The 25,765-nt window shown below is 44.6% G+C and overlaps 1 protein-coding gene across 1 annotated transcript; it reads left to right on the forward strand.

The window, feature by feature from the left end:
* The first annotated feature begins 9,759 nt into the window (after positions 1-9,759).
* On the forward strand, positions 9,760-24,860 carry LOC139238086 (zinc finger protein 519-like). The gene is made up of 3 exons (XM_070867444.1): positions 9,760-10,053; positions 12,646-12,730; positions 23,800-24,860. The coding sequence occupies exon 3, from the start codon at positions 23,907-23,909 to the stop codon at positions 24,678-24,680; it is 774 nt and encodes a 257-aa protein (XP_070723545.1). The 5' UTR covers positions 9,760-10,053; positions 12,646-12,730; positions 23,800-23,906; the 3' UTR covers positions 24,681-24,860.
* Positions 24,861-25,765: the final 905 nt, after the last annotated feature.

Below are 25,765 nucleotides of genomic sequence, written 5' to 3' on the forward strand. Positions count from 1 at the left end.
GAGCCTCAATATCCATTACCAATATGCCCCTTCCCGTCACCAAGAAGGCTCTGATAAACGGAATATATGGACGGCCCACACTGGCCTACCTGAGCACCACCCAATTGGTGGAAATTGATAACTTATATATACGCATGAGATTTTACGTATGCAAGAGTCGTGAGGGAACAATATTGGGGAATGATGTAATGAGGGAATTTAAGGCCCTGATTGATTGCGGCAATGGGAAACTGACATGGCCAAAGGCGGATGGCAATAATGGAGATTTAGGACAGATAGCCCACCATATGGAAAGTATAGGTGTAGCTACAGCCATAAAAACTGACTGGCTTATCGGGACTGGAGAGTATGGAGGCATATGTGCCTGTGTGCCCGGGGTCTGGGCACAGACAAAATTAGATACTGGAAAGGCGAAGATGGAATATATTAAAGTCCCTGGACCACCTCATAAACCACACCGACAATACCCTTTAAGACCTGAAGCTAGAACAGCGGTTGTAGAAATAGTAAAAGGGCTAGTGGAAAAGGGTATCTTAAAAGAAACAGTTAGCACCACTAACTCCCCAACATGGCCGGTAGGGAAACCAGATGGGAGTTACAGAGTCACTATCGATTACACTGCCCTTAACAAGGGCACCCCCAAATTACAGCCGATAGTGGCCAGCCCCTCCACAATCCTTAATGGATTATCCCCTGAACATAAGATCTTTACAGTCCTGGACATAGCCAATGGTTTTTGGGCCCTTCCCCTCGACCTAGAATCACAAGAAAAATTTCCCTTCACGGTGGAGGATAAACAATATACTTGGACCCGATTACAACAAGGATTCCATAATAGTCCTGCCATATTCCATCGAGTCATGAGGGATACACTAAAACAAATACAGGTACCGGCAGGAAATAGTATTTTACAATATGTCGACGACATATTAATAGCCCCAGAAACCAAGGAAGGACATCAGGCAACCCGATACTTAGTATAAAGGGCTCTGGAAACGGCGGGCCTTAAGGTTAACCCCAAAAAGGCCAAGGTAGGAAAATCGCAGGTCCTGTATCTAGGGTACTGTCTCTCAAAGGAGTTGAAAAAAATGCCCTCGGATAGGAAAAAGGCTGTCAAGGACATGCCTAGACCAGTAACGGTAAAGGGGGTGAGGAAGTTACTGGGCCTCTTTAATTACAGCCGGAGCTTTATCCCTGATTTTGCAAAAATTGCTGAGCCAATACAAAGATCAGTGAAAGGGGGGAAACCGGCCCTCGACCTCAAAGAGTGGGGCCATGAACAAGAACAGGCGTATAGTATTCTCAAGTCAAAACGAGTCTCCGCACCTGGATTGGGACTGCCTGACATGGATTAGGATTTCCACATCCACTGTAACAATGAAGGTGGGTTCTATATGGCCGTGCTCACCCAAGATCACGGGGATAAAAGGAGACTTATAGCCTTATACTCTACCACCGAAAGCTCGGTGGTGACTGGGTTATCCAGATGTATAGCCGCACTAGATTGCGCAGCTTGGGCGGTAAAAATTAAGCGAGCCTGTGGTGATGACTGGAAACATCATTCTCCACACTAAACACAAATTGGTAGAAATGTTAAACACAGGAAAACTGAGAACCGTATCTAATATGAGACGCGCAAAGTGGGAAGCAGTCCTCTTAACGCCCAACAAAGCGGTAACCATAATTAGGGATGGAGGAGAAGGTATGATAGGTGAACGGGAACCTCACTTTTGCGAAGAGGTATGTGAGGATATGGAAGAGGATAGAATAAAAGATGCCCCCCTTCAAACCGCAGACCAAACTTTGTTTGTGGACGGCTCACGAAAATACGTAGAGGGACTACATCATACCGGATGGGCCGTAGTTAACCAGGATCTAGAGACAGTTGAATCAAGGCGAATTAATGGGGGGTCGTCAGCTCAAGTGGCAGAAATGGCAGCCCTCACCCGGGCACTGGAATTATCGGAAAATAAGATTGTTAATATCTATACGGACAGTAGATATGCATTCGGGGTAGTACACAATTATATGACAGCATGGGGGAGAAGGGGTTTTATTACAACTAGCGGAAATCCCATAAAGCATCAGCTGAGAATAGAAGCTCTTTTAGCAGCCACTAATAAACCAAAACAAGTAGCGGTCATTAAAATTAAAGCCCACAGGAGGGAGCCGGACTGAACCAGTCCAGATTGGCTGAGTCACCAGGGAAATAAAGCTGCAGACGTAGCTGCACAGAAGGCATTAGAACAGGAAGCGTGTGAGGAAGCCTCAGTCAGTGCCGCTGGGGTCCGAGACGAACATTTAAGTATTGAGAAACTACCCCAGGACACTTCTGAGGAGGAAATAAGTATGTGGACAACGCCGCAGGGCGCAACGCAAGGGAAGGATAACGTTTGGAGACGAAAACGACAAGTTAACGGCGCCTGAATGCATACAGAATACCTTACTGGAGTTGCATCATGGCCTGTCTCATTCAGGACGAGAGGCCATGACCGGGAGTCTTGGAAGAGATTCGTGGTGGAAAGGGATGGGGAGAGATATCGCCAAATATTGCCATCGAGGCGTTACGTGTGCACAATATAATCCAGGCAGGCCCATTAAAATTAAAATGGGACACCAGCCCCGTCCACGGAGGCCATGGGAACACGTACAAATTGATTTCACAGGTCCTTTGCCCCCATCCCATGGAAAAAGATATTGCCTCGTGATTATGGATCAATTTACCCGGTGGGTGGAAGCTTTCCCCACACGTGATTGCACTGCCTCACAGTGGCAAGAATATTCTGACCAAGGTACCCACTTCACCGGAAAAAAATTGTAAAAAATATATGCCAGCTGATGGGCTTAAAACAATAATTCCACATCCCCTACCACCCGCAGAGTTCTGGGATGGTAGAGCGCATGAACCATACCCATTCGGGATAGGACGCACCATAGATGAAATACGTAACCTAGAGAGGGTACTGGAACACATAGTTAACGACAATAGAGGCATAACGGCTGAAATGGTAGCCATACGCACAATGGTACTCCAGAACCGAATGGCCCTAGACACTAGCACAAAGTGTGGGCACATGTGCCTTAATTGGAGCTGAATGTTGCACTTACATTCCCGATAATTCAGAAAACATAACCAATCTCGCTGATCACATAAGAAGGGAGGTAAAGAAGTTATCCACGACAGCAGGAGGATCTAGCTGGTTTGACAGGCTGTTATGGGCATCCTGTGGGTCCTATCTTATGCATGGAGTAATTATGCATAATTACTCTGGTAATTATTCTGGTTGTAATAATAATTACTTGCTGTCTGATTATCGGGTGTTTTAATATCTGCTGTAAAGTTATGATGGCTCGACTGATGCCAGTAGCAAGTGTAATCGCTGAAGAAGAAGCACACCTGATGGAAATACCTGAAGACACCAAGGATGAAGAAACAGACCACGATGACACCGACCACTATCTTTGAAGATTAGCCTAGACCTACAGGCAAGGTGGACATACGGAACATCAGGGAAGTAACATACCCCAAAGGAAGAATATATGGCACCATGCTACTATCATTGTGGTCATCTCGATTTCGTGAACATCCTCCAGGACCAAAAGGGGGAATATTGTTGGAGCGGATTTTTGAACATATACGGGACCAAACATTTCTTTTTATATTCCGCTTTAATGAATTTTGTAAGGGACAATACTGATGCTTTATATAAGAAAAAACACAGTTAGACTTCAAGGTATGCTGGCCTTGAGTTATGGAGATAGGAAAGTGAAATAATGAACTACTGGAGAGATAAGTGGGGGTCTGTTTGTCTATACCGGTGCCAAAAAGCCTGCACTTGTTTATAATGCCCTGTCACAATGCGAGGATGGATTATATCAAGAGCTCAGCCTTGGATAGTAATTGTATGAAAAGCTTTGTAAACCTTGTAATGCGATGATTAGACTGAAGGACTAGTGCTAAAGCATGTGATGTAAAGTGACCTAATTTGTAAGATAAAAGAACCTCACTGGAGATACCAAATTGAGAAGCTGGTTCAGAGAGAGGAGTCTCTAACACTTCTCCCAAAGCTTTGTCTCCGATTTAATAAACCTCTCTTTATATATTATACAGTCTCGGAAATATTTTTCCACAGCATATCTGTGGGAAAATATTTCAGACATCAGTGTGACTGGAAAAGCACACACACAGCTGAGTGAGAGTGTTCCAGTGCACTGACTGTGGAAAGAGCTTCAATCAATTATACAGCTGAAAAAATATTGCACCATTCACAGCGGGGAGAAACTACACGTGTTCTGTGTGTGGACAAAACTTCAACTGATCATCCAACCTGGAGAGACACAAGGACACCTGCATCATGGAGAAACCGTGGGAATGTGGAGATTGTGAAAAGGGATGCAGTTCCCCGTCTGATCTAGAAATTCATTGTCACAGTCACACCGAAGGGAGGCTGTTCACCTGCTCTGTGTGTGGGCAGGGGTTCACTCAGTCATCCAACCTGATGAAACTCCAGTGAATTCACACTGGGGAAGTGTGTGGAGGGATTCACTCAGTCATCTGAATTGCGTGTTCACAAGTGGCTGCCCGGGTTATGTTCCACTGTTATTACTGCTGTTAATCGCATCCTGACTGAATCGTGTTCGTTCTGTCAGTTGGGATTTGATTCTGCTGATATTACAAACCCCGAAAACTGGGATGGAGTTTAATATTTTGATATTTCAAATCATACAATGTGTCGATATTTGAAATATCCATGATAAGAGGAGACTAATTGATGTCCTGTTATATTTTGGTCCTTTTCTCCTTTCTATCTCTAGATTGTTTCACCTCTCATGCCTTTGGTTACTCTCAGGGAGAAGTCCCAGTTCCTTATACCTTCCAGAGTGCCTCTCTTTGCCTTGGTGTCCAGAGTAGGGATATCTATCACGCCTGGGATCACTAAACACAAAACATTGTCTGTTAATCCCTTTCAGCTACAGGACTTAGCGCGTTCCTGGCAGCATCTCTCTCACTTTCGATGTGTGAATAGAGAATCGTGCAAATCGGGTTTCGATTAAAATTTGAATCCATTCAGTAAATGTATTTAAAGAAAAATGTACAAGTAAACCCATCACATCAAGTAATTGGCAAAGGTTTACAGTCAACAAGATGAACAAGTAAAAATATCACGGCCCAGTAACCCAGCTCTATATTCACAGGAGAAAGTCTGTTATCTAAGTCCTCGAATGTCAGTTGGTGAGATGAGAGACTGAATCACTTTCCACATTCAGCTGGTAAACGGTCTCTTCCTGATGTCTTTCCACCCAACGTCCATCTGCATCCATTCCCACTGTCCCCACATTTACATTGTTGAGTCAGCTGGCCACACGAGTCTCACAGGCTAGACGATTGGCTGAAGGTGCATCCACACACAGAACATGTGTCCTGTTTCTCACCGCTGTGATTGGTGTTTTTCCAAAGACTGATGATAACGTGATCCTTATCAATCCGGTGAATCTCTCAAAACTTGACGTGGTGTTTGGTTTCAGTTTCCCAACTGTAGACCCTCACCTTCTGATACCCTGCAAATTGAGGTTACAAGCGTTGTTACTTTAAGTACAGGATGGACATTTCCACTGAGGTAGGCATCAGAGTCGAGTCCAGTCCTGCCCTCAAATTACAACCACACACTTCCCAGTTGAGGTCATTTCCCAGTTGAGGTCATTGGAACGGCATCAAGAGCATGGGCACTGACTAATTTTTAATCATATTTAGCCCAGTGGTAGTGAGGACAATTATAACCCATGAACTGCTGCCTTGGCTGAGATCAACTAACAGCACAGATCAAGGAACTTCCCAGTCAGTATTGCAGATTGTTCTAAAATTTGGGGGATGGGGGGAGGGTTTGAAATAATATTTTGAAAAACATTTTACTCCAGCTTTAAATGAAACCTTCGTCACACTGCACAATTCTGAAGTCTTTCCAAATTCAAGTCCAATGGATCATCAAAAAGAGTGTGACATTTTAGAAAGGCGCAAGTCACTGAAATCGACAGCTTTTCAATCACTGCACAGTACAGAAGGGAGCGACTGTTAATGGGAGCTCGGTTCGTGAAGTCCCCCGACAGTCCGAGATAAACTGCACTGTTCCTTTAAGTATAAATAGGCAGTAAAAAGTGAGTCCGGGTCCCTTTAAATATCTGCTCCATTCCCCCAGGTTTGGGAGGAGCAAACGCGCGCGGTCTCCTTATATCCTCACACAGCAAGCACCGCCGATGGACTCCCGCAAGGTCCTGAAGGCCGAAGTAAATTTACGTCTGGTTAAGCACAACAACTGAAAAGTGCACACACAAAGTCTTTGCTATATATGCCTGTGTGTGTGCGTGTGTGTAAACAAAACACATCATTCTTAATGTTTGACAGTGAATTCCACAGAGATAAGCTATTATCTTCGCCAGTTATTTTTCAGCATTTATTTCCTATTATTTATGATGTAATTGCAGAGTGTTTAATCCCTTTACCATTTATTGATGACCCATTATCTTGTGTGCTCCTGTTTCGAAATTGATGTCACAATGACCATTCCGTTACCAAGGTGACCACTTGTCCGCAGTATACTGTGCGAAAGGGGAGTAAATCTCACCGAGGGTAATAAGCAGCCTCCCATTAGTCTCTGCACTTTATTGCCCAGTGATCACCTCATCATCACACAGAAGGTCCAGAGATTTACCTCCCGTGTGGATGACTTGTGTAAGTGATGTTAAAAATTAAATTGTAGGTTAAAATAGGAGATGGGTGAGGGTTTGAGAGAAATGCGGTGATAGAGGATTTGGGGTGAGGGGTTGGGGAGTTGGGTTGAAAGAGTAGTTGGTGAGGGGGAAGTGGAGAGTAGGGGTGAAGAATGTGTATGTGTGAGTGGGATTTACAGCCCTTTATTTGCTTTTGTTGAACTATGATGGGGATTATTTTTCCTTTAAAATGTTTTGTATTGTGTGTTTCACTGAAGTTAGACGTGGGGTTGCAGTTCCTTGCAGGCACTGGACTGTTTCTGGTGAATTAATGTGGGAAGTGTTAATTGGGAAGAGATTTGAGTGGGATCATTCTGTGATGAATGCGTGGCTGGGCGGCGGGTTTGCCCTCAGTCCCAGTGATGAGGTATTGTTGACACCAAATCCAGGGACCACATACATTGTGCCTCCAAATCCAGGGACAACTTACATTGAGTCATCAAATCCAGGGACCCCTTACACTGAGGCAACAAATACAGGGACCAGTTACAAGGAGACATCAAATACATGATGAATTATATCGTGACACCAAATTGAGGGATTACTAATACCGTGACAACAAATCCAGGCACCAATAACACTGATGCACCAAATCCTTGGACCACTTACACTGGGACTATAGAATTACATCAGATATATGGGACAGAAATGGACCATTCTGACTAACCAGTCTGTGCCGTTGTTCATGCTCTGCTCGGTATTTACAGAGCCTCAGTATGGGGAATGGCCATGTCGCTGAAAGTAGCTCTAGTTAGGGGGAAAGGTGAGTAATGAATGAAGATATGATGGTGGAATCAGACGGTGACTGGTGAGGCCTGGTGACAGATTATTGTCAGAAGCCCTTTTCAAGCAGGCTGATGATTAAATGTAACCAGCACAGCAAATGTATCCTTCAGTTATTGTCCCAAAATCCCCAAATCTAATGTCACTAATTGATTTTTCTGTGAGAAATGTAGAGATGTAAAAGAAGGCAGGAAATGAGGCTTGCACAGAAACGAAGGTTCCTTGAATTAACACATTGTGAGGCTGTTTTGTGACTCGTCTGTGAGAGGTTAAAAACATGAAATGGAAAATGGCAAGTTCAGTGACACTTATATTGACAATAGTGCATTCTACGTTAATCACTATATCCTAAGCCGAATATCATATTGACTATCCCAATCACTAATCCCAATCCTAACACATAACCACAAACCACACCCACTAACCACTAAACCTACATCTAAACCCAGCCCCTAATCAATGCTAAGAACATAAAAAATAGGAGCAGAATCGGCCATCTCGCCCCTTGAGCCCGCTCTGCCATTCAATAATATCATGGCTGATCTGATCTTGACCTCATTTCCACTTCCCTGCCCTCTCCACATAACGCGTGAATTCCCTATCTTTCAAAAATCAGTCTATCTGCAACTTAAATATATTCAATGACCCAGCGTCCGTTGCTCTCTGGGGTAGAGAATTTCAAAGATTCACGTCTCTCTGAGAGAAGAAATTCATCCTCATTTCCGTTTTAAATGGGCGACCCCTTATGCTCAGACTATGCCACCTAGTTCTCGATTCCCCCCACAAGAGGAAGCAGAGATCAGTGGGGAAGCTAAAGACCCGATAAAGTAAGTGTTTAAACAATTATTTTGATGCAAATAATTTCTGCAACGTATGTTAGTAACAAGTAATTATAATCAACTAACCCATCAAAATTAGCAAAGACAATTACAAAGACCAGAACATTTCAAAGGCGATCACATGCATTATGTGTGGAGATGTATTAACTGCATTCAAAAATCGTTAAACAATATAGAAAATAAGAGAGTTCCAGTCTTAAGCAAGATAGTTCTTTCAAGGAACGTCAAATGAGTGTAAAGTGAGACACGCCAGTTCAGTGTATGACATCCACAAGCCGTATACTCAAACGAAACAAGCTTGGGATTTGATGTGGCAAAAGATGAACTGCGTGAGAAGTGAAATAATCTAGATTAAGAAAAGGCCCAAAATGGAAGGGAAGGGAACATGAATTAGTCTCCCGTGCAATGGCATGGTCCCGGCCTGCATGACCATCAGCAGGTCGGGGCCATCAGAGGGAGCAGTGTGCGGCGGTGGTGTTCCATTGGAGGATGGTGACGGCTGCAAAGTCACGTCACTAATTGCAGTGTGGGCAGGCACAGCAGGAGGGGCGAAGGAGCAGCAAGAGATTATAGAAGGACGTGACCGGGGCCCAGGAGAGGCATGAATCTGGGGCCCAGAAGGGGCAAGGGCCTAGGGGCAGCATGGGCCAGCCCAGACTGCTATATGTGGGCGCTCAATCCGTGCAGCACAGCTGGTCTCCAGTCGTCTGGGGTAATCCTTGCCACTGGACCAAGACCGAGCTCTGTCAAGCCAGTGTGGTGGCTGGTGTGCAACGGCCACCACATGTTAAAAAAATCCAAGCGCAGGCATCTTCCACCCTTCAAGATGTAGCTCGGGATCTGCAATATTAGGTCCTTCATTAAAACACATGTGAACTCATTCTTTTTTGGCGTGGAAATAAGTCATCCTCGCTTCCAGGGACTGCCTATGATGATGATGGTTATGGAGAAATGAAATATTCGACACACGGTGTTTGAAACAAGCTGATTTATTCAATATTGAGACAGAACATTAATCTCCAGCTCAGGTACAGGGTTATTCAGAGCAGCAGAAACAAAGTCGAAGTGCCAGAATGAACATGGTTCAGTGCCCAATGGGGACCCAGTGTCCTGTCCCATTCACTGAAGTGGCTTTGTAATTACCCAGCATTCCCCGCGAAGGAAAATGAGCCGAGCCCAGACAACAGGGGCCCAGTGCGCAGGCGCGAGACCTGGCTGTATTTGGAGCATGCGCGCTGTGTATAATGGCGGAGCGGCTGTGGTGAAATGTGCTCCGCAAAACAGCTTATGTCGACGGGGCGGAATGGAGTAATGGACCAGCGGGTAGCCGGGGAGGCTTCATAATCAACTTGTGCCCGCCGGAATCCCGGAATAACAACCGGAATATCGGCGGCTGCAGCCTCGAGGCTTTCTCCCGGTCACAGGCCCCGGGTAACGGCGGCCATCTTTGTACAGAAAGGCAGGGTCAGTCCTCCGCCATCTTGGTTCAGCCAGCAGCAAAGCGCATGCGCGGCCATCTTGGTAAAGTAACAGCTGAGTTATTTTATTCTCACACCTCGGATTTCTCACTTTGTTCTGAACTCCAAAGTATCGTCCCAATCTTCTCAACCTGTCCTCATCAGAGAACCCCCTCATCGCCGGAATCAACCTCTGAACAGCCTCCAATGTAAGTATATCCTTCCTTAAATACACAGTATTCCAGGTGTGGTCTCACCAATACCCTGTACACTTGCAGCAGGACTTCTCTGCTTTTTGTTCTATCCCCCTGACAATAAAGGCCAACATTCCCTTTGCCTTCCTGACTACTTCCTGAACCTGCATACGAACTTTTTGTGTTTTATGCACAAACACCCTCAGGTCTCTCTGTCCTGTAGCACTTTGCAATTTTTCTCCATTTAAATTATAATTTGCTTTTCTATTATTTCTGCCAACGTGGATAACCTCACATTTTCACATATTATACTCAATCTGACAAATTGTTGCCCACTCATTTACCCTGTCTATAATCCCTTTGCAGCTTTTTTGTGTCCTCAATTTGCTTTCCCACCCATCTTTGTATCATCAGCAAACTTGGCTACATTACACTCGGTCCCTTCTTCCAAGTCATTAATATAGATTGTAAATAGTTGAGGACCTAGCACCGATCCCTGCGGCACCCCACTAGTCACCATTTGCCAACCGGAAAAAGACCCATTTATCCCGACTCTCTGTTTTCTGTTAGTTAACCAATCCTCTATCTATGCGAATATACTGCCCCCAACCCAGTGAGCTTTTATCTTGTGCAGTAATCTCTTATGTGGCACCTTATCAAATGCCTTCTGGAAATCCAAATACACCACATCCACTGGTTCCGCCTTATCCATCCTACTCATTACATCCTCAAAGAACTCCAGCAAATTTGTCAAACATGATTTCCCTTACATAAAGCCATACTGACTCTGCTTGATTGAATCATGCTTTTCCAAATGTCCCGCTACTGCTTCCTTAATAATGGACTCCAGCATTTTCCCAATAACAGATGTTAGGCTAACTAGTCTATAGTTTCCTGCTTTTTGTCTGCCTCCATTTTTAGAGAGAGGCGTTACATTTGCAGTTTTCCAATCTGTTGGGACTGCCCCAGAATCCAGGGAATTTTGGTAGATGACCAGTAATGTGTCCACTATCTCTGCAGCCACTTCTCTTAAGACCCTACGATGTAAACCATCAGGGCAAGGTGACTTGTCTGCCTTTAGTCCCATTATTTTACTGAGTACTACTTCATTATGAATAGTTATTGTATAAAGTTCTTCCCTCACTATAGCCCCTTGATTATCCACTTCGGTATTACTCTCAGTGACCGAGTGTTTTACTCTTATTAAACTGATCTCGGACTGTTTCTGTCAGATATTAACTCCTGCACGGTCCCAGCAAACACTCCCACTCCCTCGTCCCTCTGATGTTTCTGCAGGATTGCTTTGGGAAGACGGGCTCACGGAGAGAAACACCCTGCACGGAATGATCCCAAATTGATCATCTCCAAGGGACATGGCTTGCAGCTTTAATCATTCTCTGTCCTTTCCCCCCAGGCCCAGTTCCTTATTCTGATAAAAGTAAATTGGGAAAAGTGCACTTCGATTTTTACAGATTGAATTATTGCACAGAGCTGTGCATGTGCGGTTCAGCCCCACCTCCTGTGTCGATTCCCAGTGAGCAGAAGAGCACATGCACCCTCCCCTCCCCCAGCCCTGCCTGTGATCGCCATTCACTCAGTAAGTGGAAGAAGATAGTTTAAAACAGCCAGGAATGGAGACACCACGGCCCCGGGGTAAGGCAGCGAGCTGCAGCCTCCTTACAGCAGCGCAGTGCTTTGGGAGTGTGTCCGCAGATGGGCTCAGAGATCAGCATTGAGTTCAGGGAGAGTCAGGGGCTATGTGTAAGAAGCAGAGTAGACCAAGAATCAATGTCTGTGAGTGGGGGAAGGGAGAGGCCATTCTCGGGCTGTGTGTGGCCAGCGTGTGTCCAGGGTAAGGGAGACAGAATGGGCAGAATCTGCTATTTACAATCTGCTGCTTTCTCTCTCCAAACCAGTCGTGAACATTCCTGGTTTATTTCCCTCGGGGGCTGTGTGTAAGGGGAAGAGTGGATCAGGAACCAGTGTCAGTGCGTGGTGTGAGAGGGGGAATGGAGAGGCCTTCTCGGGCTGTGTGTGGACAGTGTGTGTCCAGGGTAAGGGAGACAGAATGGGCAGAATCTGCTATTTACAATCTGCTGCTTTCTCTCTCCAAACCAGTCGTGAACGTTCCTGGTTTAGTTCCCTCGGGGGCTGTGTGTAAGCGGCAGAGTGGATCAGGAACTAGTTCCAGGACGTGGTGTGAGTGGGGGAAGGGGGAGGCCATTCTCGGGCTGTATGTGGACAGAGTAAGGTAACAGAGAAAGTAAACCACTCGCTCTTTCAAATCATTGCTGCTTTCTTTCCCCAAATCAGTAGTGAATGTTCCTGATTCAGTTCCAATCTCACCGTGTCAGTTGTTCTTGGGCAATGAGCAGTGGAAACAAAGCCTGACAGTGAGGATGTGGGGAGTTTAACAAAGTGCATCTATTGCAGGCACCAGGAGAGGAGTGTGGGAGAAGATATTTTAAAGACCGGTTATATTGTTTCGGTGAGCTGAGTTCTCCAGAACCATGTTGCTGGTGGTCGAGAGATACATTGTCGCTCCCTCATATTCTCCCCCGCATCCATCTCTTAGAACTAATAATGTTCTCGTATTATTATTCTCAGAGCAAAATTCTTCAGCCAGTACAAATGTGAGCTTTCCTCCACCCGGAACACAAGGAACAGTGCAGGCAGCTCCTTCTCACACACAGTAAGTAGATTATCACTCACAGAGCGCAGAGACACATAACTGGCCTCAATCCTTTTGTCACAAGCAGCAGAAGCTGTCAGTCCCACAATGATCCGAAGTGGCAGAGTTACATTGTGAACCTTTCAGGCTCATGGAGCAGTATAATCACATGCTGTTTCACCATTGAAACAGATCACACTGACGGTACATTAAACACCCACACTCACTTGCCAGAAACTGGCAGGTAGAGAATAAAAGACAATCATCTATCAGAAAAAATGTCCAATAGAACGTATAAACCACACTCGCATATCAGAAGCTGATGGGTGCCGAGCAAAAGCCATATTCATGTTTCAGAATCTGACGGATTCAGTATTTAAACCCCCGAACATAGCAGATGATGACAGGTGCAGAATAAACCCCACATTCCTGTACCACAGACTGACAGATATAGTATTCCAGACACACTCACATATATGAAAGTGACAGTAACAGAATAAAATCCCCACTTACATACCAGAGAGTGACAGATAAAGTGTAAATCCCATGAGCACATATTGGAAAACTGAAAGGCAGAAAGTAAAATTGTTACTTGAATCGCAGAAACTGATAGGGGCAGAGTAAAACCCACACCTACATCAGAAAAAATGACAGGTAGAAGTCAAAATGTTCACTCACATATCAGAGAAATACAGGTTAAAAGTAAAATTGATTCTCATGTTCACGTACCAGAGACTGGCAAATACAGATTAAATTCCACACTCACATAGCAGGAACTGACTGGTACAGTCTAAAACACACAATCAAGTAGCAGGAACAAATAGGTACAATCTAACATAGCAGAAACTGAGAAGCACAGATTAAACCTCAACACACGCCAAAACCTGACAGTTACAGAAAAATATACACACTTGCATATCAGAGACTGAGAGATACAGTATAAAACCCACACTCACATATCAGAGACTGAGAGATACAGTATAAAACCCACACTCACATATCAGAGGCTGAGAGATACAGTATAAAACCCACACTCATATATCAGAGGATGACATATTACAATCCATATTCCCATAACATAAATTGACATACAGTGAAATGCCCAGACTCTCAAATCAGTAATTGACAGGTACAGGGTAAAGACCTCTCTTTCATTCCAGAAACTGACATGTACAAAGGAAAGTCCACTCACTATTAAGCAGAAACTGGCAGGTATAGAGTGAGGCCCACAATCACATGTCAGAACGTGACAGGTACAGAATAAAACCCAGACACCCATAACAGAAATGAAGTGATACAGAGACAGGCCCACACTCATAGCAGAGACAGATAGATGCAGAGTGAAACTCAGACTCATTTACCAGAGACCGACAGAGTCAGCATAAACACTCACCTCCATAACACAAATTGACAGTTAAAAAGCAAAACGAATACTCTATCAGGAATTGGTGGTACACAGTAAAACAATACTAATATACTGGAGAATGACGGATCTGGAGTAGAGCTCACATTCACATAAGAGATGGAAAGATACAGCGCAAAATACACATCACACACCAAGAATGGAAAGAAACATAGAAAATTGGTGCAGGAGCAGGCCATTTGGCCCTTCGAGCCTGCACCTCCATTCAATATAATCATGGTTGATCATGCAACTTCAATACCCCACTCCCGCTTTCTCTCCCTATCCCTTAATCCCCTTAGCCGTAAGGGCCACATCTAACTCCCTCTTGAATATATCCAACGATCTGGACTCCACAACTTTCTGTGGTAGAGAATTGCACAGGTTTACCACTCTCTGGGTGAAAAAGTTTCTCCTCATTTCAGTCCGGTATGGCTTGCCCCTTATCATTAGACTGTGGCCCCTGGTTCTGGACTTCCCCAACATCGGGAACATTCTTCCTGCATCTAACCTGTCCAGTCCCTGTCATAATTTTATATGTTTCTATGAGATCCCCTCTCATTCTTCTAAATTCCAGTGAGTGCAAGCCGAGTCGATCCAGTTTTTCTTCAAATGTCAGTCCTGCCATCCCGGAAATTAGTCTGGTGAACCTTCGCTGCAGTCCCTCAATAGCAAGCACGTCTTTGCTCAGATTAAGAGACCAAAACTGTACACAATACTCAAGGTGTGGTCTCACCAAGGCCCTGTACATCTGCAGTAACACCTCCCTGCTCCTACACTCAAATACCCTCGCTATGAAGGCTAGCATGCCAGTTGCTTTCTTTACTGCCTGCTGGACCTGCATGCCTACCTTCAGTGACTGATGTACCATGACGCCCAGGTCTCTTTGAACCTCCCCTTTTACTAATATGTCACCATTTAGGTAATAATCTGCCTTCCTGTTTTTGCCACCAAAGTGGACAACCTCTCATTTATCCACATTATATTGCATCTGCCATGCAATTGCCAATTTACCTATCCTGTCCAAGTCAACCTGCAGCCTCTTCGCATCCTCCTCACAGCTCACACTGCCACTCAGCTTTAGTGTCATCTGCAAACTTGGAGATATTACTTTCAATTCCATTGTCTAAATCATTAATATATATTGTAAATAGCTGGGATCCCAGCACTGAACCTTGTGGCACCCCACTAGTCACTGCCTGCCATTCTGAAAAGGATCCGTTTATTCCCACTCTTTGCTTCCTGTCTGCCAACCAGTTCTGCCTCCACATCAGTACATTATCCCCAATACCATGTGCTTTAATTTTGCACACTAATCTCTGGTGTGGGACCTTGTCAAAAGCCTTTTGCAATTCCAAATAAAGCACATCCACTGGTTCTCCCTTATCCACTCTACTAGTTACATCCTTAAAAACCTCTAGAAGATTTGTCAAGCATGATTTCCCTTTCATAAATCCATGCTGACTTGGACCGATCCTGTCACTGCTTTCCAAATGCTCTGCTATTACATCTTTAATAATTGATTCCAGCATTTTCCCCACCACCGATGTCAGGCGAACCGGTCGATAATTCCCTGTTTTCTCTCTCCCTCCTTTTTTAAAAAGTGGGGTTACATTAGCTACTCTCCAATCCATAGGTACTGATCCAGAGTCCATGGAATTTTGAAAAATGACCACCAATACATCTACTATTTCTAGGGCCACTTCTTTTACTACTCTGGGATGCAGACTATCAGACCCTGGGGATTTATCGGCCTTCAGTTTCCCTACAAGCATTTCCTGACTAATAAGGATTTCCCTCAGTTCCTCCTTCCTGCTAGACCCTCAGTCCCCTAGTATTTTTTGGAGGTTATTCGTGTCTTCCTTACTGAAGACAAAACCAAAGTATTTGTTCAGTTGGTCTGCCATTTCCTTGTTCCCCATTATGAATTCGCCTGATTCTGACTGCAAGGGGCCAATATTAGACTTCACTAATCTTTTTCTCTTCACATATCTATAGAAGCTTTTGCAGTCAGTTTTTATGTTCTCTGCAAGCTTACTCTCATATTCTAGTTTCCTCCTCCTAATTACACCCTTGGTCCTCCTCTGCTGAATTCTAAATTTCTCCCAGTCCTCAGCTTTGCTGCTTTTTCAGGACAATTTTTATGCCTCTTCTTTGGATTTAACACTGTCCCTAATTTCCCTTGTGAGCCACGGTTGAGCCACCTTTCCTGTTTTATTTTTACGACAGACAGGGATGTACAATGGTTGTAATTCATCCATGTGATCTTTAAATGTCTGCCATTGCCTATTCACCGTCAACCCTTTAAGTATCATTCGCCAGTTTATCCCAGCCAAATCACGTCTCATACCATCGAAGTTTCCTTTAAGTTCCGGACCCTAGTCTCTGAGTTAACTGGGTTGCTCTCCATCTTAATGAAGAATTCTACCATATTATGGCCACTCTTCCCCAAGGAGCCATGCACGACTAAATTGCTAATTAATCCTCTCTCGTTACACAAAACCCAGTCTAGGATGGCTTGCTCTCCTGTAGGTTCCTCGACATATTGGTCTAGAAAACCATCCCTTATACACTCTCGGAAATTTTCCACCACAGTATTGCGACAAGTTTGGTTAGCCAATCAATATGTAGGTTAAAGTCACCCATTATAACTGCTGTACCCTTATTGCACGCGTCCTTAATTTCCTGTTTGATGCAATCCCCAACCTCCCTACTACCGTTTGGTGGTCTGTACACAACCCCAACTAACGTTTTCTGCCCTTTGATGTTTCGCAGCTCTACCCATATAGGTTCCACATCATCCCAGCCAATGTCCTTCCTTACTATTGCATTAACCTTCTCTTTAACCATTAACGCTACCCCACCTCCTTTGCCTTTCTGGCTATTCTTCCTGAATATTGAATACCCCTGGATGTTGTGTTCCCAGCTTTGGTTACTCTGGAGCCATGTCTCTGTAATCCCAATTACATCATATCCGTTAACAGCTATCTGTGCAGTTAATTCGTCCACCTTATTACAAATGCTTCTCGCTTTGAGACTCAGAGCCTTCAGGCTTGTTTTTTTAACACTCTTTGTCCTTTTAGAATTATGTTGTAATGTGACTCTTTTTGATACAGAATGAAACCCACAGGCAATTACCAGAAATTGACAGGTACTGGATAAAATCCACCTCTCGTATCAGAAACTAACATACAGAGTAAAACCCTCATCCACATACCAGAGCTGGACAGATAGAGTCAATTCCACACTCCCATACCAGGCACCCACTAAATAAGAAAATAAGAACATAAGAAATAGGAGCACGAGTAGGCCATACGGCCCCTCGAGCCTGCTCCACCATTTAATACGATCATGGCTGATCCAATCATGGACTCAGCTTCACTTCCTTGCCCGTTCCTCATAACCCCTTATTCCCTTATCGGTTAAGACACTGTCTATCTCTGTCTTAAATATATTCAATGTCCCAGCTTACACAGCTCTCTGAGGCAGCGAGTTCCACAAGTTTACAACCCTCTGAGAGAAGCAATTCCTCCTCCTCTCAGTTTTAAATGGGGGGGGCCCTTATTCTAAGTTTATGCTCCCTAGTTCTAGTCTCCCCTATCAGTGAAAACATCCTCTCTGCGACTACCTTGTCAAGCCCCCTCATAATCATATACGTTTCGATAAATCACCTTTCATTCATTCTTCTGAATTCAATGAGTAGCTGCCCAACCTCCTCAACATTTTCTCATAAGTCAACCCCCTCATCTCTGGAATCAACCTAGTGAACCCTCTCTCAACTTCCTCCAAAGCAAGTATATCCTTTCATAAATATGGAAACCAAAACTGCACGCAGTATTCCAGGTGTGGCCTCACCAATACCCTGTGTAACTGTAGCAAGACCTCCCTGCTCTTATACTCCAGCCCCTTTGCAATAAATGCCAAGATACCATTGGCCTTCCTGATCACGTGCTGTACCTGCATACTAACCTTTTGTGTTTCATGCACAAGTACCCCCAGGTCCCGTTGTACTGCAGCACTTTGCAATCTTTCTCCATTCAAATAATAACTTGCTCTTTGATTTTTTTTCTGCCATAGTGCATCACTTCACACTTTCCAATATTATACTCCATCTGCCAAATTATTGCCCACTCACTTAGCCTATCTGTGTCCTTTTGCAGATTTTTTGTATCCTCCTCACAGATTGCTTTTCCTCCCATCTTTGTATCATCAGCAGACTTGGCTACGTTACATAGAAACATCAAAAATAGGTGCAGGAGTAGGCCATTCGGCCCTTCTAACCTGCACCGCCATTCAATGAGTTCATGGCTGAACATGAAACTTCAGTACCCGCTTCCAGCTTTCTCGCCATACCCCTTGATTCCCCGAGTAGTAAGGACTTCATTTAACTCCTTTTTCAATATACTTAGTGAACTGGCCTCAACAACTTTCTGTGGTAGAGAATTCCACAGGTTCACCACTATCTGGGTGAAGAAGTTTCTCCTCATCTCGGTCCTAAATAGCTTACCCCTTATCCTTAGACTGTGACCCCTGGTTCTGGACTTCCCCAACATTGGGAACATTCTTCCTGCATCTAACCTGTCTAAACCCATCAGAATTTTAAACATTTCTATGAGGTCCCCTCTCATTCTTCTGAACTCCAGTGAATACAAGCCCAGTTGATCCAGTCTTTCTTGATAGGTCAGTCCCGCCATCCCGGGAATCAGTCTGGTAAACCTTCGCTGCACTCCCTCTATAGCAAGAATGTCCTTCCTCAAGTTAGGAGACCAAAACTGTACACAATATTCCAGGTGTGGCCTCATCAAGGCCCTGTACAACTGTGGCAACACCTCCCTGCCCCTGTACTCAAATCCCCTCCATATGAAGGCCAACATGCCATTTGCTTTCTTAACCGCCTGCTGTACCTGCATGCCAACCTTCAATGACTGATGTATCATGACACCCAGGTCTCGTTGCACTTCCCCTTTTCCTAATCTGTCACCATTCAGATAATAGTCTGTCTCTCTGTTTTTACCACCAAAGTGGATAACCTCACATTTATCCACATTATCCTTCATCTGCCATGCATTTGCCCACTCACCAAACCTATCCAATCACTCTGCAGCCTCATAGCATCCTCCTCGCAGCTCACACTGCCAACCAACTTAGTGTCATCCGCAAATTGGGAGACACTACATTTAATCCCCTCGTCTAAATCATTAATGTGCAATGTAAAAAGCTGGGGCCCCAGCACAGAACCTTGCGGTACCCCACTAGTCACTGCCTGCCATTCTGAAAAGTTACCATTTACTCCTACTCTTTGCTTCCTGTCTGACAACCAGTTCTCAATCCATGTCAGCACACTAACCCCAATCCCATGTGCTTTAACTTTGTACATTAATCTCTTGTGTGGGACCTTGTCGAAAGCCTTCTGAAAGTCCAAATATACCACATCAACTGGTTCACCCTTATCCACTCTACTGGAAACATCCTCAAAAAATTCCAGAAGATTTGTCAAGCATGATTTCCCTTTCACAAACTGACTTGGACCTATCATGTCACCTCTTTCCAAATGCACTGCTAATGTTGATTAAAAGAGTTCTTTTCTCTCAATCTGGTTTAGTGAAATTACTGAGTCGAATACCGATTGTGCTTTCAACAAAGCAGTCTTTATTCACCGGCCGGCGAGACTTATCAGACAGAAGGTATACTCTTTCGATAGAGCATACACACTTGCTACGGATAAGCGAAGTTACATCGTAAAGCGACGACAGTTATACATTTATGAAAATAGACAACAAGATACAATTAGATTGACATTCTACTTCAGCTTATCCCTTTTGATTCTTCCTTTCCTTTGTCCACTCATTAGCCAATATCTATATGGGCTGTTTTTACGAAAGCTCGGGCATTGCCCCTAAATGTTATAATTTTACTGGCGTGACTACTAACTGAAACCTTGCAATTCTGCTAATTGTGCTGATGTTGTATTTCCATTTATCCATATATCTATTTCGTGTTACAATTTATATTGGCAGGATTAGTAACTTAAAACCTTGAGAAAACCTGTTAATTGTGCTGATGTTGTATTATTTGCAATCTGACATTCTCTTCGTTACTTTTCCATGGCTTATACATTTTCATATATCCAGTTCACTTCACTGTTTTTAATTCCATATATCTCGTTCATATATCCACACTATGACATCCTTAAAAATTGATTCCATCATTTTACCCACTGCTAAGGTCAGGCTGACCAGTCTATAATTCCCTGTTTTCTCTCACCCTCCTTTTTTAAAAAGTGGGGTTACATTGGCTACCCTCCACTCAATAGGAACTGATCCAGAGTACTCTGGGATGCAGTCCATCAGGCCCTGGAAATTTATCGGCCTTCAATCCCATCAATTTCTCAAACGCAATTTCCCGACTAATAAGGCTTTCCCTCAGTTCCTCCTTCTTACTAGACCCTCTGACCCCTTTTATATCCGGAAGGTTGTTTGTTTCCTCCTTCATGAATACCGAATCAAAGTACTTATTCAATTGGTCTGCCATTTCTTTGTTCCCCGTTATGACTTCCCCTGATTCTGACTGCAGGGGACCTATGTTTGTCTTTACTAACCTTTTTCTCTTTACATATCTATGGAAACTTTTGCAGTCCGTCTTCATGTTCCCTGCAAGCTTCTTCTCGTACTCCATTTTCCCTGCCCTAATCAAAACCTTTGTCCTCCTCTGCTGAGTTCTAAATTTCTCCCAGTCCCCAGGTTCACTGCTATTTCTGGCCAATTTGAATGCCACTTCCTTGGCTTTAATACTATCCCTGATTTCCCAAGATAGCCACGGTTGAGCCACCTTCCCTTTTTTTATTTTTACGCCAGACAGGAATGTACAATTGTTGTAGTTCATCCCTGCTGTCTCTAAATGTCTGCCATTGCCCATGCACAGTCAATCCCTTAATTATCATTCACCAATCTATCCTAGTCAATTCATGCCTCATACCTTCAAAGCTACCCTTCTTTAAGTTCTGGACCTTGGTCTCTGAATTAACGGTTTCATTCTCCATCCTAATGCAGAATTCCACCATATTATGGTGTACTCTTCCCCAAGGGGCCTCGCACAATGAGATTGCTAATTAATCTTCTCTCATTACACGACACCCAGTATGAGATGGCCTCCCCCCTAGTTGGTTCCTCGACATATTGGTCTAGAAAGCCATCCCTTATGCACTCCAGGAAATCCTCCTCCACCGTATTGCTTCCAGTTTGGCTAGCCCAATCTATATGCATATTAAAGTCACCCATTATAACTGCTGCACCTTTATTGCATGCACCCCTAATTTCCTGTTTGATGCCCTCCCCAACATCATTACGACTGTTTGGAGGTCTGTACACAACACCCACTAACGTTTTTTGCCTTTTGGTGCTCTGCAGCTCTACCCATATAGATTCCACATCATCCAAGCTTATGTCCTTCCTAGCTATTGCATTAATCTCCTCTTTAACCAGCAATGCTACCCCACCTCCTTTTCCTTTATTCTATCCTTCCTGAATGTTGAATATCCCCGGATGTTGAGTTCCCAGCCCTGATCATCCTGGAGCCACGTCTCTGTAATCCCAATCACATCATATCTGTTAACATCTATTTGCACAGTTGATTCATCCACCTTATTACGGATATTCCTTGCATTAAGACACAAAGCCTTCAGGCTTGTTTTTTTTAACACCCTTTGTCCTTTTAGAATTTTGCTGTACAGTGGCCCCTCGGTCCCTTCTTCCAAGTCGTTAATATAGATTGTAAATAGTTGGGGTCCCAGCACTGATGCCTGCGGCACCCCACTCATTACTGATTGCCAACCCGAGAATGAACCATTTACCCAGACACTCTGTTGTCTGTTAGTTAGCCAATTCTCTATCCATGCTAATATATAACCCTCAGCCCCATGAACTTTTATCTTGTGCAGTAACCTTTTATGTGGCACCTTGTCAAATACCTTCTGGAAGTCCAAATACACCACACCCACTTTATCCACCCTGGCCCATGATGTGAAGTGGAACATAATTCATCGAAAGCACCTCTGACAGTATTCAGGAGAAATTGACCGACCAAATGTGAAAAATGAATTTCTGAATGTTTGGTATTGTACAAGACAAAAATAGAAAGAATGCATTTCTTCCAAATGTCCAGGCCTGGTCTGAATGATGGATTAGTGATTCTGAGATGAGATAAAATTATAACTTTCGCATACTATTTAAAAATAGACTGATATTTGAGGACAAAAATATTTCATTTCAGAAGTTTTTTCAACATGGTACAAGCAGAGAAGGAGTTTGATGACGTATGCCATTGCCTAATAGAGAACTGATTTAGTTGGCTACTATTGCATATTTTCTTCCAATTTTTTAAAGTTTTGATTTGCTGTGTATTTCAAGTTCCAAGTTCCAAGTCCACCTGTTTTGAATAACACCAAAAATGAAAATAATCATTGCATTTAGGATAAGGGGTAGGCCATTTAGGACTGAGATGAGGTGAAACTTCTTCACTCAAGAGAGTTGTTAACCTGTGGAATTCCCTGCCGCAGAGAGTTGTTGAGGCCAGTTCACTGGATATATTCAAGAGGGAGTTAGATATGGCTCTTACGATTAAGGGGATGAAGAGGTATGGAGAGAAAGCAGGAAAGGGATACTGAAGGAATGATCAGCCATGATATTGAATGGCGGTGCAGGCTGGAAGGGCTGAATGGCCTTCTCCTGCACCTATTTTTCTATGTTTCTATGTTCGTTACATGCTCAAACAATTCCAGCAAATTTGTCAAACTTAACTTCCCCGTCATAAATACATGCTGACTCTGCCTGACCGAATTATGTTTTTCCAAATGTCATGCTAATGCTTCTTTAAGAATGAACTCTTCAACATTTTCCCAACCACAGATGTTAGGCTAACTGGTCTATAGTTTCCTGGTTTTTGTCTGCCTCCTTTTTAACCGAGCATGGCTCTCAGTCCCCGGGCAACACCGCGTGCGGCTCTCAGTCCCCGGGCAACACCGCGTGCGGCTCTCAGTTCCCGGGCAACACCGAGTGCGGCTCTCAGTTCCCGGGCAACACTGAGTGTGGCTCTCAGTCCCTGGGCAACACCGAGTGCGGCTCTCAGTCCCCGGGCAACACCGAGTGCGGCTCTCAGTCCCCGGGCAACACCGAGTGCGGCTCTCAGTCCCCGGGCAACACCGAGTGTGGCTCTCATTCCTCGGGCAACACCGAGTGCGGCTCTCAGGCCCTGAGTCAGAGCCACCGGGCCCAGCAGCAGCAACCCACGGGGCCAGCACCTCCCCCACACCAATTCCCAGCCGCTCTGTATCAGGTGGGCGCTGGATGTGGAAGTTATTCCCTGGCCTCCTGTGTGGGTCTGTTTGTTACATCAGTTTGAGCTGGATGGAGAGTGGGGAAGAAGCTGCTGGGTTTCACCCCCAGTACTTCTGGGCCCAGTGGGAACAACAATTTCCCATGTGGGCCTGTCGAGGGAGGTGGGTTCCATTCCCTGAAGGACAGCAGTGACCCAGATGTGTTATTACGACAATCCGGCAGCTTTCATGGTCACTTTTTTCTAGTGTGGGCCCCACAAATGAACAGATTCATTAAGCTCAATTTCACAATCTGCCTTTGTGTTTTTGTGGGTTCTCTCTCACACTCACTTTTCCTGTTTGAAATTCACTTTACAGGGTGTTAAAAGGGGAGGATTTGTCGACTGGAAGCTCAAACCAAACATCACCTCAAGATCTGACAGTCACTCGCTACATCGGGACTGGAATATCATCAGCTTTTGACCATGGAAGCAGAAGGCACCGTTCGCAGTGGGGGGAAATGGTACACGTGCTCTGTGTGTGGACAAGGCTTCAGCCGATCATCCAAACTGGAGAGACACAAGTGCAGTCACACTGGGGAGAAACCGTGTAAATGTGGGGATTGTGCGAAATGTTTCAACTACCTGTCCCAGCTGGAAATACATCGGCGAATTCATAATGGGGAGAGATCGTCCACCTGCTCCAACTGTGGGAAGGGATTCACTCAGTTATCCAACCTGGAGAGACACAAGCGCAGTCACACTGGGGAGAGACCATTCACATGCTCCGACTGTCGGAAGGGATTCACTACATCATCCGACCTGCTGAGACACCAGCGAGTTCACAATGGGGAGAGGCCGTTCAGCTGCTCCGACTGTGGGAAGGGATTCACTACATCACCCCATCTTCTGAGACACCAGCGAGTTCACACTGGGGAGAAGCCGTTCAGCTGCTCTGAATGTGGGAAGGGATTCACTACATCATCCAACCTGCTGACACACCAGCGAGTTCACACTGGGGAGAGACCGTTCACCTGCTCTGAATGTGGGAAGGGATTCACTACATCATCCCATCTTCTGAGACATCAGCGAGTTCACACTGGGGAGTGGACGTTCACCTGCTCCCACTGTGGGAAGCGGTTCACTACATCATCCCATCTTCTGAGACATCAGCGAGTTCACACTGGGGAGAGGCCGTTCACCTGCTCCGAGTGTGGAAAGGGATTCACTACATCATCCTACCTGCAGACACACCAATGAGTTTACACTGGGGAGAGGCCATTCACCTGCTCTGAGTGTGGCAAGGGATTCACTCTGTCAGGCAACCTGCTGAGACATCAGCAAGTTCACAAGTGACTGCAGGGTTTGGATTCTGCTGTTATTCACATCCCAGACTGAATCGTGTTCATTCTGACAGTTGGCGTTTATAACTCCTGTAACACTGATGGTAATAATTCCTGAAATCGACGGGAGTTTAATATTTGGGATATAGACACATAAATTAGTGTTGCTTTCAACACATTGCTGTGGATTTTTGTCTTTCTCACCTGAGTGTTGAGCATCACCTGGCTGGAGCTGAGAAAGGACATTCTGTGGGGAGGATCTTACAGTGGGATCAGAATTTCAGCCTGGACACTTACCTTCAGGGCCACAATAAGATCACCTCATTCTTCTGCACACCAATATGTTTAGTCCAACCTACTCAACCATAAGTCAATCCCCTCATCTCTGGAATCAACTCTGGAATCTGCAACAGACATGAGCAAGGTCCTGAGGCTAATTAAATGACACATATTTCATTACAGACAAGGTTACACTGGGAGAAATGTTGAGTTAGAACATTATAAATAGGAGCCGGAGTAGGTCATTTGAACCCTCAGGCCTGCTCCGCCATTCAATAAGATCATGGCTGATCTGATCATGGACTCAGTTCCACTTCCCTGCCCGCTCCCCAATACCCTTTACTCACTTATCGCTCAAAGATCTGTCTATTTCCGCCTTAAATATATTCGAAGACCCAGCCTCCACAGCTCTCCTGGGCAGAGAATTCCACAGATTTACAACCCTCAGAGAATAAATTCCTCGTCTCAGTTTTAATTGGGTGGCCGCTTATTCTAAGACTATGTCCCCTAGTTTAAGTTTCCCGTGTAAGTGGAAATATCCTCTCTGCATCCACCTTGTTGAATCCCCTCATTTTCTTATATTTCGATAAAATCATCTCTCATTCTTCTGAACTCCAATGTGTTTAGGCCCAACTTATTCAAGCTACCTTCATAAGTAAATCCCCTCATCTCCGGAATCAAGCTCGTGAACCTTCTCTGAACTGCCTCCCATGCAAGTATATC

The sequence above is a fragment of the Pristiophorus japonicus genome, chromosome 25, assembly GCF_044704955.1.
Source record: "Pristiophorus japonicus isolate sPriJap1 chromosome 25, sPriJap1.hap1, whole genome shotgun sequence".
Taxonomy (NCBI): domain Eukaryota; kingdom Metazoa; phylum Chordata; class Chondrichthyes; family Pristiophoridae; genus Pristiophorus; species Pristiophorus japonicus.

Coding starts and splice junctions, on each gene's coding strand:
- LOC139238086 (XM_070867444.1), top strand. CDS start 23,907: ATGGAAGCAGAAGGCACCGTTCGCAGTGGGGGGAAATGGTACACGTGC.